Source organism: Stenella coeruleoalba, assembly GCF_951394435.1.
Source record: "Stenella coeruleoalba genome assembly, chromosome: 1".
NCBI classification, from domain to species: domain Eukaryota; kingdom Metazoa; phylum Chordata; class Mammalia; order Artiodactyla; family Delphinidae; genus Stenella; species Stenella coeruleoalba.
The window spans coordinates 137,908,814-137,926,843 of record NC_137169.1 but is presented as its reverse complement, the minus strand read 5'-3'; the positions used below and the strand labels follow the sequence as shown (position 1 = coordinate 137,926,843).

Below are 18,030 nucleotides of genomic sequence, written 5' to 3'. Positions count from 1 at the left end.
GGGAGAGAGTGGATGATTGCACATGTATGCGTCTTCCCTGGATGCAGAAGGCATCTCTCCTGTACACAGTCACACAGACATTTCTAGTCACATGGCTCTTCTTATTGTAGCTGGACTTGAAAATCTAGCGTTCCAGGGGAGAAAAGGCAAAAATGGGTATTCCTGGGCACATAGTCTTGTCTCTGCCACATCCGTCCACTTCCCAGCTGCCAAAAACGTGTGTTACTTCCCTTCCTGTTTCGTTGGACTTTCCATATTCCTTTATTTTCATTTGGTTGGGCTTTAAGAGGAAATGACGATAAATGCACATGTTCGATCCACCATACTTAAATGGAAATCCAACTATATTTTTCTGAAGCAGCTTTACTTTGATCATCGTTGGGAAAATAATTTAACTTATTTTAGGTAAAGAGACAGATTGAATGTAGATCACTTATAAATAACAAAAATGATTTAAAATAAGTTATGCTACCTATATAAAGGGAAGATGAAGTAGAGCTTTGCCTTATAAGAATATTGCCTTATTTATATCTCCTGTAATTTGGGATGATGAAGTATTTCATTTTCTGAGATTAGAGCCTACTAGTATTTATCAATAGCTATAAAATGTCCAGAGATTCACCAGAGAAAAAGTTTATAAATATAAATAATAATGATTATAATGACAGTTCATGAAATATTTAAATTTTCTAAAACTTGGGTGCAGAATACTTCTTATTAGTCCAAATTTCCCAAGAGCACAAGTGCAGATTCTCAAATTTCACATTCTTTATTTTGTCTAAAACTCCATTAGGAAAGTGTCAAAGTAACAATAATAAAATAATGACTCTTGTTATTATTTATAGCATATCTACTAAGTGTAAGGCATTTACGTTATCTCATTTGAGTCATTCAAACAAACCCGCATAGTAAATTGAATTTCCATTCTTTCACGGAAGAAGCTGAGGCTTTGAGGGGATAAGAGACTCGTTCAAGGTCACAACACCAACAAGTTGCAAAACTGGATTTTGAATCCAGATCTGTGTCATTTCAAAGTAACTGCTCTTTCTAGTATACACACTGCCCTCATTTCCTTTTATGAATTTTGAGGTGTTCATTCATGAACTCAGCACAGGAAAATTTTATTTGAGAGTCGTAAAAACCTATGCCACACGTGTCTAAATGAGCGCTTTCAATTCCCTTCCCCCCCGCCCCACCTCTACCGCTTGACTTAGGAAACCAAAGTCTGCGGAACCGTCTGCCCGGCGTCTATGGAAGCCACAGCGCACTGCGGCAGGTGTGACTTCAACTTTACCAGTCACGTTTGTACTGTGATGAGAGGATCTCACAATTCCATCGGGAAGGAATCAGTCGAAGAAGTGTGCTCATCTGCTGAAGAGCCTGTTCATATGGGAAGTGTAAACACACTCTCCTTCACAGGTAACAGAAAGGGAGCCACCTGCCCGCGGCTTAGAAGGGGGAGTGAAAAGCTGCTGAAAACGCAGATTTATTTCACTCTGACCTCAACTCCCTCCTTCACCTCATATCAATTAATTCCATCATACTTATGAGCCAGAGAGTTACCAGACAGTTAGAGGCACAATCTGGATCTGGTCAAAGTTCGTAGTTTAAAGTTTTTCAGAGTCGAACTTTAAACAAGGATGTACTCTATTTTATTTATTTATTTTTTTTTTGTGGTACGCGGGCCTCTCACTGCTGTGGCCTCTCCCGTTGCGCAGGCTCAGCAGCCATGGCTCACGGGCCCAGCTGCTCTGTGGCATGTGGGATCTTCCCGGACCGGGGCACGAACCCGTGTCCCCTGCATCGGCAGGCGGACTCTCAACCACTGCGCCACCAGGGAAGCCAAGGATGTACTCTATTTTAAAGTGAGCCTGTAGAGAATGAAGAACAGAGAAATGAATTAGTTATGTGACCTTTAATGGTATATCCAGTTAATTTGCAATGAGCCTACTTTTCTTTCTCAAAAGTTGGAATGCAGGCTTTCAATAAGTGTCATGAATGAATGTTGTTATTCTTCCAAGCAGAAAAGAGGTAGAAACCTGTCTGGTCACTAAGACCTGGCGGCATCATTCCAAGGAGGAGACAGACTGCGCAGTGAAGTCAGTATCACTTTCCTGATCTTGGGTCTGGGGCCAGAGACTGTGCTCTCCTGCAGCCTGGTGTTTCCCCAAGATGGCCATCATCTTGGGAACAGGAACCTTCATGGTTATTGAAAATAGTCATTTCCAAGCCCCATCTTAGTCCCTACTGCATTAGTCCAAAATAGTGATTCTTAGGCTTGGCTAAGTCAGGTGAAAGACGCTGTAAATTTTAGGATCATCTCCAAAATAGTTCTGCCACCTATTACATTTTTATTATTCATCCACTTACTTAAGTCCCTGCTTAAGTGTCTGTGTTTTGAAAAATTAGACGTGTGTGTATAACTGTGTGTGTACACACACCTATTGTTTAGAGTCAAATGGAATACATTTAAGTGACATAATTCAAGCCAGCTGAGGTCAAATAAACAATAAAACCATTGTATTCCATCATGACTCATCACTCTGCCTTACCCAGCCAATGGGGGGTGATAATGACAAACCTTGAGAAGGAAAGCAGTAAAGCAGGATACTGGGATGAGAGGGAGTAGTTAGGAAGGGAAGGAAGGAATAGAGATAAAGTTTACTGAGTATTACTTAGTTCCAGTGCTGTGCTACACAGTTTTTTTTTTTTTAAGTACAGTTGATTTACAGTGTTGCGTTAATTTCTGCTTACAGAAAAGTGATTCAGTTATACATCCATACATTCATGTTTTACTATTCTTTTCCATTATGGTTTATCACAGGCGATTGGATATAGTTCCCTGTGCTATGCAGTAGGACCTTGTTGTTTATCCATCCTATATATAGTGGTTTCAATCTGCTAACCAAACTCCCAGTCCCTCCCTCTGCCACTCCCCCTTTGTGCTAAACATTTTTAAACCTTATCTTAAATTACCCATAAAGCAATCAGGTAAGTATGATCATTTCACAGATGAGGAAACTGAAGGTCAGATCTGTAAAAGTAACTTGTTGTGGTAATAGTCAGGTTCAAATCATGTCACCTTTAGGAGCTGCGGATGTAGTGGACTCCACATGGTATAGGGCTCCTTTCGGAGGGCTCCAAACCTCCCTCAAGCAGTTCCTTCCACCTGCAATGTTCTTCTTAACCATCACACTCAAGGCCAAGGTCAGAATTCACGTTCTCAGTTTAGGCTTCCTGAGTCCAGCCCCCTCTCTCCTCTGTGCTCCTGTGACACACGGCCATGCCATTCACCACTTCTACCACGTATGTGTCATAGGCATCTGGGCACTTGTCTCGTCTCTCCTACCAGATTGAAGTATCCACGTGAATAGAACATCCCTGTTTAATTTTACCTTATTTTTAGATTTAGCACACTGTAAGCAAACAAAAAAATATTTATTGGAATGCCTTTAGGCAGGAGAAGCCTCGGATAGAAAACAATTGGACCACTAATCTCTTCCCACTCCCAGTTATAGATTTAAGTCATGAACCCTCATTTAAAAATTACTTGGGGGCTTCCCTGGTGGCGCAGTGGTTGAGAGTCCACCTGCCGATGCAGGGGACATGGGTTCGTGCCCCAGTCCGGGAAGATCCCACATGCCGCGGAGTGGCTGGGCCCGTGAGCCATGGCCGCTGGGCCTTACGTCTGGAGCCTGTGCTCCGCAACGGGAGAGGCCACAACGGTGAGAGGCCCACGTACCGCAAAACAAAACAAAACAAAACAAAACAAAAATATTAAAAAAAACAACTCCCAAATTACTTGGTTTTCTTCTAAGACAGGTCTCTGCTTTTATCTGCCCTTGGTAATCAAGGTCCAGATTTTGAAGGGTTTTTAAGACATATTTGCAGTAGACGTCTCCAGAAGAGAATAGCTGTTTCCACCCACTGATATAATGTTGCAGGGGCTTTTAACATCCATATTTCAGATCGGTTTGCCTACCACAAAACACTATAAATTGAATATGAAAAATAACAAAATTTTACTTTTCATGAAAAAAAATTAAGCACTCAAATGATGCTCAAACAAATTCCACTGAGACCAATTTAGAAGAAAAGTCAACCATTTTTAAAATTGACAATTAAAAGCTACAACCACCAGTGCTGACCAAAATTCATTTGTTCTTACAATCATTTATTTATCAAAAATATTTATTAAATCCTTACTAATAACCAGTCAGTACATGAGGACCAATAACTTGAAAACTAGTAGGAAATTCCATCAGGATTTGAAGCTAATATGAAGAGATAGGGAAATTAATACATAATTACCTCTAATATGAGAAACGATGTGCAGGTAAGTTCTATGATAGAGGTAAGCATAGGATGCTTTGGAAGACTATTGCAAGGACACCTAACCCAGACTGGAAAGACTTCAAGAAGGATACTGTGCCCAAAGAAAGAACGGAAGGGCAAGTTAGAGCCTATCAGTTTAAAGGGAGGTCGGCCAGGCAGAGAGAGCAACACATGCAAATTGTGGAGCCTGTGCTCCGCAACGGGAGAGGCCACAACAGTGAGCCTGCGTACCACAAAAAACAAAAACAAGTAAATATTGAGCAAACATACCACCCCAAAACTCAACACCCTCATTTATCAGAATATTAGCCCCATGTAACATGTAAAATGATTTTGAGATAACAAGTTAAAAATAAAAGAAGAAGAATAGTTGGAAATTCTGGCAAAGAAAAAAAGAGCTCTGAGAAATGAGAGGGATGATTGAAGAAGGGTAAAATTTCAACAAGTGATTCCTTATGTTAAAGCAAAAAGAATGCTTTTATGGGCTGGGAACAACTTTGAAAGACCAGGCCTCACAGGAAAATAGAGAAGTAAAGCTAAGACTTGAGAGAGTCAAAAAGGAGAAGAATGAAATACAGTGGAGGAAAGGACAGGAATAAAATGTGGACAGTTGCCACAGCTGAAATTAGAAATGGCAACATGGGCTTGAAGGCTACACAATAACAGTTATTCGCAGTGAATAGTTTAATCTGCTATAGCAAGAGGTTCAAAAATATAGTTACCATCTGTGGGTGAGTGGACGGACGGTCTGGGCAGCTCAGCCTCACAAGGTCATTCAGGATCTGGTTTCCTCATCATGCTTCCAAGTGGTACAGCCTGAGTTGTCCCAACACCTTAGTTCCAGCCCATCAGAAGGGGTAAGAGTGCTAACAGAAGGCAAGTGATTTCCTCTTCAGAAAGTCATGCACAAATTACCCACGTCACTTCCACACTCCTTCCGTTGTTGAGACCAGTCGTGTGACTGCACCAGACTGCAAAGAAAACTGGGAAATGTAGACTCTGGCCAAGAGGTCTCTGACCAGGAAAGAAGGGGGATCTGGGGACCCACTGGTGGTCATCACAGATACAAAGCAGCAAATACCCTCTTACTGGAAAAAATGAAGACAGAAATACATTTGTATAGCAATTTACATTTTATGAAGTTCTGCAGCATAACTTATTGCATTTTATTTTCATACTAACTCTATAAAAGAGGCAGGGCAGGCTTTATTGTAAGGAGACGCATGTAAGGAGAATGTGGTCAAATAACCCGAGTGGATGGAATGAGAATTAATGCTGCATCCAATGGAGATAGAGCAGGTGGCCAGGAAGTCAAGGAGGACCTCTTCTGATCCCCCTGTCTGATTATCATCCAGAAACTGCCACACAAAAACACAGATGTAGATCTTCGAAATTCACAGAACTAAATAAGTGGAAAGCAGATTTAAATTATTAAACTTTCAAGGAATATTTTGGTAAATTTGTAGCATTTGTACTTCCGAAGTTATTAAAGCTCAAAACTGAACTAAGATGTTTGGGACACCGTTGAATTACGTGGATCATTATCTAATAAAAGTTTTGCCAGGCCAAAAATCTCAGCAGGTTGGTTTTGTTGTTTTAATTAGATTGGTTGTTTTGGGGTTTGGTTTCAGTTCTGGTTTGGTAGAAGATGAAGGAAGTGTATATAGTACACTATACATGGTACATATAGTAGAGTGTGAATTCATTTTTATTCATTAAAATTGTACTATGATAAGCTAAGTTACAAGTCCTGTATCTCATAACAACTACATTATAATTCATGTAATAATTTAATATTGACAATGTAATAATTGGTAAAATTTATAATAATAAAACTATAAAAGAATCTTGCCAAACCTGCCTCATACAGAAGTAAAGAGGTCATGAACTTGGGAAGCATTAACATCTAATGTACATTAGTCTAGCACTTTTACTTTTCAATCATTTCTTTAATGTATGCATATTTCTCTATTCAAATAGGTGAATTCTGTTCTGTGCAGTTTCATATCTCCGCAGCTAATAAGCACTTGTAATATTTTTTATGACTCAGAAAGTAAAGATTTTACAGCTTTATTTACATACAATAGGATTAGTGCATTGAGCATTTATTTTTAAATGTTTAAGGTTTTGATATTTATTTTCGATATGATGGTAAGAAAATAAAAATTTTTAAAAACCCCGCTGTCCGATTCTCTGTCTTTCCAGATGTGAACCTGGAGCCCTACATGACATACGAGTATAGGATTTCTGCGTGGAATAGCTATGGGCGAGGATTCAGCAAGGCTGTTAGGGCCACAACAAAAGAAGATGTGCCTGAGGGAGTGAGCCCCCCCAGGTGGACCAAAATGGATAATCTTGATGATGTAATAGTCCTCAACTGGAAGAAGCCTATACAATCAAATGGTATTAAGCTATTTTTAAAATTCAAATAACATAATCCCGTAAATCCATAAGGAAATTGAAATTAGTGTAGTCTACGTTTAATTGGCATGCATCTAACCACTAAAAAGTATTTGCTGGTAAAGGAAACTTCAGGTATGTGTCAACCAATCATTCATTTTGTGAAATAGCCCTCACAAATTTTTAGCCAAAAATTATTTTCCTTGAATCCCAGCATATGCCTGAGCTGCTTTCAAATAAGCAAAGCATATTATGGGAAGGCAGAATAGTTTTGAAAGTAAATGTTTGATAGGGGAAAGAAACAACTGACTGATTATTTATGTCAAGAATCCATCTCCTCCATAAGAGTGAGTGTAATTAAGAACTGCTTGAACATAGCAAAATAATAGCAATTTAAAATTAAATAATGCAGGCTTCTCTGGTGGCGCAGTGGTTGAGCATCTGCCTGCCGATGCAGGGGACACAGGTTTGTGCCCCGGTCCAGGAAGATCCCACATGCCGTGGAGCGGCTGGGCCCGTGAGCCATGGCCGCTGAGCTTGCGCGTCCGGAGCCTGTGCTCCGCAACGGGAGAGGCCACAACAGTGAGAGGCCTGTGTACCGCAAAAAAAAAAAAAAAAAAAAAAATTAAATAATGCTATATTATCCCATTTCTTCAGAACTCTAAGCCATCTGATTTGTTTGAAAACAGCTAAAAGAGTCTGACACTCAAATTCAGGCCTTCCTCTGCCTCTTTTAGGTCCTATTATTTACTACATTCTTCTCCGAGATGGAATTGAACGTTTTCGAGGAACATCGTTGAGCTTCTCTGATACAAAAGGAATTCAACCTTTTATGGAATATTCATACCAGCTGAAAGCTTGCACGGTTGCTGGCTGTGCCACCAGCAGCAAGGTAGGAGGAGTTTGTCTAAACTCTGGACAGAATCATCCAATGTTAAGACTATATGAAGGTCCAGGTTGTAATGCCAAAAAATGTAGGGCATCCATATGGTGTCTCAACTGAGTACCAGCACTTCCTCCTGAAAGGAGAGATCACCACAAGAAAAATTTATTCAAATATCAATGTTTCATTCATCAAAAGAAAAAACTTGAACCAGTATAATCCCCTTAATCCGCTTTTCCTCCACCAACTCTTTTTAGATGGTCTTCTATAAATCCATAATAGTTCCCAAGCCATTTCTCAGTTTAAAAGCTTAGAAATTCTATTTAAATATCATTTCAGCAAAAATTGCCTGCTCTTGAAGAACAGAGAAAAGGACAAAGGAGCCTGACGTAGAAAATAAAATAGTTCCAAGGCTTCTGCAACAGCCTTGACAAGAAATAATGAAGATCTGAATTCATGCAGCAGGGGTCAGATGAAGAGTATCTGAAAGATACAACAGATACCAGGGCACAAAAACTACAGGACTCAGTAGTCAGCTATATGTAGGGGAGTAAAAGGAAAGTATTATGGGTATTTTCAGCATATCTGGCTTGACCAGTTTGTCGGTCATGGTGGCATTCTGCAAGCAAATCAAAAAACAACAGAGGAATATATATATATATATATATATATATATATATATATATATATATATATATATATAATGGAATATTACTCAGCCATAAAAAAGAATTAAATAATGCCATTTGCAGCAACACAGATGGACCTAGAGATTATCATACTAAGTGAAGTAAGCCAGACAGAGAAAGACAAATATCATATGATATCACTTTCTGTGGAATCTAAAACAAAAAAGAATACAAAGGAACTTATTTACAAAACAGAAATGGGCTCACAGACATAGAAAACAAATTTATGGTTACCAAAGGGGAAAGTGGGGAGGAGGGATAAAATAGGAGTTTGGGATTAACATATACACATGACTATATAGTAAAATAGATAAACAACAAGAACCTACTGTATAGCACAGGGAACTGTGCTCAGTATCTTATAATAATCTATAAGGTAAAAGAATCTGGAAAATTATATATATATATGTATGTATAACTGAATCATATTGCTGTATGCCTGAAACTAACACAAGATTGTAGATCAACTATACTTCAATTTAAAAAAAAAAAGGAGGAAAAGTTAAAAGTAAAGAATAAGATTAACATTTTTAAAGCTTTTAAAAATATATTCAAGGGGCTTCCCTGGTGGTGCAGTGGTTGAGAGTCCGCCTGCCTATGCAGGGGACACGGGTTTGTGCCCCGGTCCAGGAAGATCCCACATGCCGCAAAAAAAAAAAGAAAAAAAGAAAAAAAGAAAAAAAATATATATATATATTCAAGAGGAGGAGCAGATAGCAGAATTGCGGAAGAAAATATTATTTGGCACTTTAAGTGAAAATGTCTAGTCAGAAGCTGGAATAAGAAGTGACTGAAATTTTCTGGAAAGATCTATGAGGGAAGTTGAAGCAGGGAGTTTGAGTGTGGTCATGTAAGGAGAATAGAGAGAGAGGCAAAAACCAAAGACCACAGATGACCAGCCCCCTTGGGGATGCTACTAAGCGAAAAATGGAAGAAACAATCAAACAAGTTAGGAGGAAAATAAGGAAAGAGCCATTTCACAGATGCCAAGCTAGTCAGAGGAGACCCAGTTTTCATATGGTTTAAACTTGAGAAGTGCAGCATCTTCACACACTGTGCAAAAAGCATCCAAGTAAAACGTTCAATCACACACATCAGCCGCAGCTCATGTGAGCTGCTTTTTATTCAACAGACCCCAGAAGCATCTCTGAGTGCCCCACCCACTAAACAGAAGGCAGCTGATTGGCCCAATCAAAAGTTAGGGTCCGAACGGTCCTAGAGCCATTCCGTGCTTTCTGCATAGCAGAATTCCTGCCTACCAGTTGCCAGAACAGTTGGTGAAAAAGTGAAATCAGACTTCATTCTGTGAGAAAACAAAGGCAGCCAATTTTCTCCCAAAAATATATTTTGACAATATTGAGTAAATCACTGGTTGATTCTTTTTTTCTTCTCACTTGGTTCTCTTTCTAGAACATTGGTGCAGACACTGTACAGTCATCCTGGGTGTCATAGGAAGAGTACAGAAAAGGCTGCCCGTTTATACTGTTCAAAGTGTATTATATGCAAGCAAGTTCAGATGTGGGTTTTGCTCCAAATTTACTGGTGCTTAAAATGTACAAAATCAGGCTGTTAAAATGCAAAGACACCGATGGGCCATATGGAAGTTATCAAGAGTTCTCTAGTAAGACAGTCTGCCAGCCAGCTTTTACTTGTTTAAACTGAGAGCTGCAGTCTGCCATCAAAATTGTTGTTGAACCCGTGGTGATAAATGGTAGTCAAAGACTTATAGGATATATTCAAGGTCAGATTTCATTGTTTGAATAGGATGCGAGAGAAAGAATTTTAAAAAAGAGGGAGTGCTTCACCAAGCCCTGCTAATGATATGCCAGGCCAGACAACAACATTTTAAAACAAAAGTGACATTCTCATTGATCAGAATACCTAGTGTACTATTCCAAGAAATTGCTGTTTAATTCCTGTGTTTTCAGGTCGTTGCAGCTACAACCCAAGGAGTTCCGCAGAGCATCCCTCCGCCAAGAATCGTGGCCCCCGGTGCGGAGACTCTGCATGTGAGCTGGGATGTCCCTCCTAAGCCAAACGGCGTCATTAAAGAGTACCAGCTCTGGCAGGTTGGGAAAGGTCTCATCTACACTGACACCACTGACAGGAGGCAGCATACGGTCACAGGTGAAAAAAAAAAAAAAGAGGAAAATGTACCGGAAGAGTCTGTCATTGTGGTTAGGGGGCCAAAGCCTCCCAGGGGTGTGCGTTTGATATATGAGGTCACTTCAAAAGGACGTGTTCTCTTGACATATGGTCAGGTCCCACTTATCCATGCTAATAGAAGAGCCCACACTGGCAGCAATAAGCCACAACAGCAGATAACTTCAGAAATAATTTATAGTTGGCTTTGATATGCATTATGTGTAGGGTTTTTGCATCAGTATTAAGTTCTTTTTCAGACAAACAGTAAGATGCATTTTCATTCCCCAAGGATATACTCATAGATAATGGTGCTAGGATAGCCAAGAATGTACTGGAAGGCAGTAGAAAAATCAGCCAGAGGCTAACAGTTGTCTGCTGCGTGGGTAATTAATACACAGAATAGTTGATAGTTGACTGGTTATGACAATTTGTTGTTATTATTAGTAACATTAATTAATAGTAATTGTATTAGTTTTGTTGCTTATTATAACATTAGGTATTATAATTAGCTTTAATACTATAATAATAGTACAGTATAATAGTATAGTGTCAGATAATTACTAGCGATGATTATAATAATAATTAACATGTTTTAGTCTGAATGTCATTTCTGAAGGGAAACATCTTCTGACTCACCAAGTCTAGATCAGCTTTCCTGATACACCATCACATCACCTTTCACTGCCTGATAGTGTTTGCTTTCTATTTGTCTCTTTATGTCCCCCTCCACTGGAACGTAAGCTCCAGAATCGCAGAGACCGTCTCTACCTCGTTCAATGCTGTATCTTTAGCACCTAGAACAATCCATGACATTTCAGTGAGTGCTAAATAAATGAGGAATAAGTGAATTTAATATGTATCAAATACTGTCCTAAGCCCTTGACATTTACGATCTAATTTGATCCACATCACAAACCTATGGGGCAGAGAGAATTATTACCCCCATTTTACAGAAAAGAATATTTCAAGAGATTTAGTAACTTAGCTCATTATTTAGATCTACTGAATCATTCCAAGCAGTGGTATAAGTTTAGATCCTGAGAACACAGAGAAGAGTTTACAAACTTTTACTTTTTCCCTATTGCCAGGAGCCTCTCTCCAAGGCCTCCTGAGTGAATGCCTTCCTTCCATTAGACCCTGTGCTTTGCAGGGAGCAGTGATACCAGAGATAACGAAACTCACATAGAAGTGCAGAAAGGCCTGGAAAAGCATGCCTGATTTTTCCTTAGAGGAGGCCCCGGCCTTGCTACACAGGTGGAAAAATAAATTCCACAGTTCCCTGACACACAAGCAAGTACTCATGGACAAATGTCCACTGTTTTCCAAAAGTGTCATGAGCCTACAGAAGGTGCTTAATAAATATTTGCGGACCAGCACATGGTGATCGTGATCTGAAGATCCCGAGCTAAGCCCAGGATAATGGGGATGGAGAAAGCCCTCATCCATTTACATGATCAGATTTGTTCCTTAGATCCTAGTTCACTAAAAATGAAAATCATCACAAGCCATTGAAATGATGTTATTTTCCATAAAAAAAACTTAGCATGTATACAGTGCTTTATAATTTTAACAAACCATTTGCATTTTGACTCCTGTGATTCTCATCACTTCCCTATAAAATGAGGGATGTTTTTAATATCCACATTTGAAAGATGAAGGTGATAACTGGCCTACTCGGGGTCCCCAAGGCATTCACTGCCTCCATCTATAAGGAAATCAGAATACCATTTAATTACAAAAAAAAAATATATGTAGCCTGCTTGCTATGTTCTAGATAGTATATTAAGTGCTCCAAAATAAGATTGTTGCTCTTAAGAAGCTCCCAGTACTACTGACAAGTTAAGGAATAGCTTGTGTAATGATACACCAACAGAACTCCGTACAGAATGGAGTGGGAGAAATCAAAAGAATGACTGAGGATGGCCATGGAATGTTAATTACAGAGTTTTGAAAGCCAAGTTAAGGCCCATTAAGACTTTGTAGCAGTAAAGGTTTCACAATAAACTGGGATACAAGGATAAAGAATTCTCTTCTTACAGAATCCGTCTACTCAACCAGCAAGGGCTTTGGACTATCGCCAGCTGTACTGGTTTGCATTTTTTAGAAAACCAGAATTTACGTGCCGACGTACCAAATTCAATTGTGAGGTTCAAACCAACAGGATTGATAGCCTCCTTAATTATAAAAGTATTGCAAATCTTTTTCTTTAAATACCTTCACTCTACCAGCTCTTCCTTTCATTATCATTTTTAATGGATATTTTCATGTCAGAGGATTTTATATGCATAACGTAATGGCAGAATTCCTCTTTTATTAGGATAAACATTTTAAAGTTTTTCTACCTAATTTTATTTTTTGTAAGATTATAAAGTGAAAAAATAATCTGTTAGAATTCATTTTAAACAGATTTAGAGAGTACTTCACTTGAGCACTGCAGCCCTAAAGAGCGATTTCTTTGTTAAATGAGGAAATAAACCTTCATTCAACAAAACCTTACCAAGTACAGTATCCTAATATGCAGTTCCTATGGGACAGGAATGGTGCCTGGCATTAGAGGATCTAAAACCCAAGCTCTGTGTAGTGTTCACACATTTTATCTGCCAGGGAAAGTTCAGTTCCATGGTTAGCTGACTGATCAAATTCAGTAGGGAAGTATTTTATGATGAGAATGACTATTTTATTGAGTTCATGGAATTAACTAAAATAATCAAATTTATTTCACATTCCATCTCAAACATTTGATCCAAGAGCTGCCTGAACCCTCTGGAGATAAAGGTTTTGCTTTTCTCATCATTTCCCAAACCTTGGCATTCCCTAAGTTACAGTCGAATACTGATGAAGCCGTAGCTCTAGTCATCCAGGAGCCTGAGAATCTAGGTCCTTACAAATGACAGAAGGGAGAGTGGGCACCTAGCATCAGCCGCATTGTCTCCATGCTTATTTTTAATTACCTCAAAGCTTTAGAAACATGATCCCGTAAATGCTTTGTGGGAATAGTGGCAAATGCACTCATCATGTGAAATCCATAAATTGCTTATAATCCTCTCAAGATGTTAAAAAAAAAAAAGCATTAAGTAATTGAAGACAGGAAGTCCTCAGTTAATTATTTAGAGGTGTTATCAATGCTCTAAGTAAACTGAAGCGTTTTCTGCTATCTCACGGAGCCCAATACCATGGGGACCAAGGGGTAGCAGCCATCATCTTCTCATATTCGCTAATGCAAACAGCGCGTGGCAGCTTGTCAATAAAAGACCTTTTCATATCATTTATTACTAAACATGCCCACGGTCCTGCACAGAGCAATCAGGATGTCAGTGACGGCATTGTTTTACTTGGGTTGCCACGTATGAAACGTGGGCCTCCTAATGTAGCCATCGGGATAGAGGAGAGGAGGAAAGGATTAATGAAATAATTGGGGCCACCGAGAACAAAATGAATTAATCATGTCGTCTTTAGCAGCAGACATGATAAGAGCTTATGTGTCTCTTAACTCTGGGGGAAATGTTTTCCAAATAATTCATTAAAAGTTGCTTATCGTTTCATTGCACTTAAAGGGGAAGAGTCACCAGCATTAAGTCAACAAGGAGAGAATACTTTGTCTTCCTTTCCCATCCTGTTAGAAGCTCATGAACACCTCCTGTGATAAAATAGCATAAATCCTAACAAGGCTAGTTGTAGCAGAAAACGTACTGTTATTGCACTAAAACAGATATACTACATACCACTTTTGAAAAAAATGAGGGCATAGTTTGACCATCAATATCCCAAAATGTGGACATTTTTACATGAGGATTTTACATTTAAATAACTCTACCATATGCTCCCATCATGTGCTACACTTGGCTCTCATGGTATTTATGATACTTTATTGAATATCCTTTCTCTTTGTCTCTGTTCCTCAACCAGGAGTTAAAGCTCTTTAAGGACAGAGGCAACAGCTTCCCGTTTGCCATTGTGTCACCTGTACTGTGATCTATCACAGAACCTAACATATATTAAGTTTTTGAAAATCTTTGTTGAATGAATAAATGTTGACTAGTAAACTAGTATCTGAGTGACTAGATTACACGTTGGTTGGATATAAAAATCACATTGTCAAACACAGCTAAATCTCAGCCAGGATGGGTGACAATTTGTGGGAACCAGTGCAAAATGAAAGCATGGGGTTCCTTGTTCAAAAATTATTAAGAATTTCAAGACGATAAGAATAGATTCAAGCACAGGACTCTTCTAAGCATGGGAGCTGGGGTGACTCAGCTTAGAGCATAGCTTGTGTGACCATGAAGCCAGCCCTGGTCTCTGGCAATCTGGATTTATTGGCAGTATAATTCTTTTTTTAATTTAATTTTTATTTTATATTAAAGTATAGTTGATTTACAATGCTGTGTTCATTTCAGGTGTACAGCAAAGTGATTCAGTTATACATATACATATATGCATTCTTTTTTCAGATTCTTTTCCCTTACAGGTTATTACAGAATACTGAGTAGAGTTCCCTGTGCTCTACAGTAGGTCCTTGTTGATTATTTATTTTATATATAGTAGTGTGTATCTTTAACTGAAACAGATGGGATGAAAACTGGGATGGCCCTCGTGTCCTCAGAACAGCTTTGGGAGCTTCTGTTGTCATGTGTGATGCTCTAGGCTGCATTTCCCCTACTACCACCTGACCACTGACCGCCAAGCATCAGACCTGTGAAAGTAGATGGGAGAATTCATTTTATTTTCATTTTTCAAATTCCGAGGAAAACCTTGAGCCTAAATACTTGCAAAAATAATAGCACAACATCAACCACTATTTCTCCCTTTCTTTTACCTTTCTTACATATATAATATTATAGGCAAAGAATAATAAGCAACAGCTGCCCAGACACCAATATTTAAAGGAAAAAAAAATTCCCCCGGAATCCCAGATATTTCAAGGTACTTTGCCTGGGCAATCACTACTTCTGTTTAGTCATGACAGTTCTAGCCAACTCCCTTCCTCAGAGATGTATGTTCTTGTTGTGGATCATTTGAGCATCAGACTTTGCTGCCACCTGATGCCACATTTGGTTTCTAGAGCAGAAAATTCTGCTTGAAAATGTAGGGTAAAAGAGGTTTCAGTCTAGTACGACACCAGACTCCAGGGAAGAAAAATATTTATCAAAATAGTGTTACAAAAATCAAAAGCACAAGGGTCTTTCCTTGGATTACCTTAATAATAGTCTTAATGTTAATATATTTGGAAAGAGAGTCTGCCAAAGAAGTAACTCGTTAAGGAAGTAATTCTTGGGATGAATCTGATCACTATTATATTGGGAAGAGGAACCAAATCTTTGGTCTAGAATTTCACACCAAATACAGAATTAAGAATGCAAATAAGCTTGTAGCAAGTAGTCAGAACTGGAAGCCGTGAAGTTGTTTCACTGGCATTTGCAAATGCAAGAGCCTCTTCGTTTTGATGTTTTGACATCCGATTCATATGAGACATCAACTGAACTCCTGTGTCAAAGCCTTGATACAAAAATGGACAGTGCTGATGGCTCCTCTCAAAGAGTCAAGAACTTGGCTTGACTAAGCAGGATGGGGAACTGCTGAGGTCATGCTGGATGATACTATCAAGAAAAGGGGACTCTAGCATGTGAGCTCCTGAAGTATTTTACAATCAAATTTTGTAACACAAATCATAATTTAAATCACCTTAGAGGTGATTTAATTTAAAATATTTAATTTAAATTATGATTTAAATTAAAATCATAATTTAAATCACCTTAAAGTGATTCCATGATGTCTTGGTGTACCAGTTTTGAACATTCCAGATTTTCACATGGAATGAGATTAATCTAAAATCGAACCCTGGTGTAGCTCTATCATCACAGACAAGGTTGCCGGTAGATGCTGGAAATTCCTGGGAATCTCCATGAGCAGAGATCACTCTGGGGGGAGTGAGATCCTGGGGGGAATCACTTAGTGAGATCCCAGGCAGGTGGGAGTGAAAGGGAGCTCTTTTCAGCAGCAAGACTAGATGTGTGGTTCAGGTGGGCCGGGGCAAACATCCAGTTTGGGTGAACTGATGCCAGGACAGGTAACCTGCCCACCGGGTGGACAATACTTGGTAACCACCTAACAAAACCTTTTTGAAGTAACTCAAGTCTCTCAGCACTTGACCTAATTATTAACCAGGTTGATTGAGGAACTTGTGAAATTACATATTCGTTGGGATTATTTGATAATCCTTCAGAAAATAACAGATGATACTTAGAATAACTGGATGAATGCTTTGAAGTAGCGCTAGCTATCTGAAATTGGAATGGACAAGAAAGCCTTTTCCTGACCAGCTGGAGATTAAAAATTAGAAACAAGCTGTTCTTTGTAGAGTACATCCAATGTAACTTACATAGGTATGGATTTTGTTTTCCAGATCATCTTTTTATGATCCATAGGCAGACTTTTTGAGGTCCCTTTTTAACACATATTTAGTCTTGAAAGGAATGTTACTTGAAAGTGTAATTGTAACGAGTTTGGTTATAGTATGCCTCTTTCCTTGATAAGAGAACACGATTTCCTTTAGGGAAGTTCAAGTAATTGGCAGCCACAGTAATCCCCACTCCACTGAAATGTTAAATACTTGACTTTTCTCCATGCATTTGTCTTTCTCAGTTCTACCCCCGCTATTCTTACTCTTTTAGTTCAATGCTGAGCAGTTGAATGATGTTTTCCTTTCTCCTTCTACTCTTTGACTTTAGGATTAAGTTACAGTCGGAACAGTTCCTTGGAGACATCTCTTTATTTCCCTCTTCTCATCCTGATCAATTCATGAGTAGTTTTCAATTGTTGTGCCCTTTCCATTGCCTGTTGCTAATATGTCATATGTATCTCATTTGAAGGACTACCAATAGGGGCTTCCTTAAAATGACAGCAAATTCCAGTTGAAATGTGTTGATTTTTTTGAGTTTTACAGAGTCATATATATGAAAGGTCATCCAGTTCATGTAAATCATCTATGCTTCCTGGCAGTCCATGCTTTCCTTACTGACTGAACCAAGCCTACTAGTAATCCAACCCTCTAACAATAGGAAAAACACAACACCCAAGAAAGAGAATATAGAAAATAATGGATTCATCTATTGCCTTCCCTCAAGTTAGGCTGTAGTCCAATTTAGCAGTCTATACTGCCATGCCTGCAGTTTACAGATATGGAAACTGAGGCACCTAGAGGTCAGAGAACTGGCCCATGGTAGTAGTTAATAGATAGGTAAGGATGAGACCCAAAGAGTCTAACCTCAGACTCTGTTCTCCTAACAGCTATGCTGTACTGCCTCAGTACATGAATTGTGGTCATATTCCAAATGAAAGTATTTAAATACCTAGTCCCACATGGATTTTTTACGTTACTGGAAGTGTCACTGGGCTTTGAGCTACCTATGTCATTTTCCTTATAAGCCTCAGAAGACTGACCCAACTGTTCTGGGTCACATTTCTCAGCCCAACTGCCCAGATCTGTATCCTGACCTCACCCTTTCTTATCTCTGTGATCATATTGAATATAGTTCCCTATGCTATACAGTAGGACCTTGTTGTTTATCTATTTTATAT

The 18,030-nt window shown here is 38.9% G+C and overlaps 1 protein-coding gene across 1 annotated transcript in view; it reads left to right on the top strand.

The window, feature by feature from the left end:
• USH2A (usherin) overlaps positions 1–18,030 on the top strand; it is a 785,755-nt gene that overhangs the window by 592,928 nt on the left and 174,797 nt on the right. The window contains exons 51-54 of the mRNA XM_079900731.1: positions 1,215–1,419; positions 6,541–6,738; positions 7,473–7,627; positions 10,236–10,434. Coding sequence (XP_079756857.1) covers positions 1,215–1,419; positions 6,541–6,738; positions 7,473–7,627; positions 10,236–10,434 — 757 coding nt within the window. The remainder of the gene's footprint in view (positions 1–1,214; positions 1,420–6,540; positions 6,739–7,472; positions 7,628–10,235; positions 10,435–18,030) is intronic.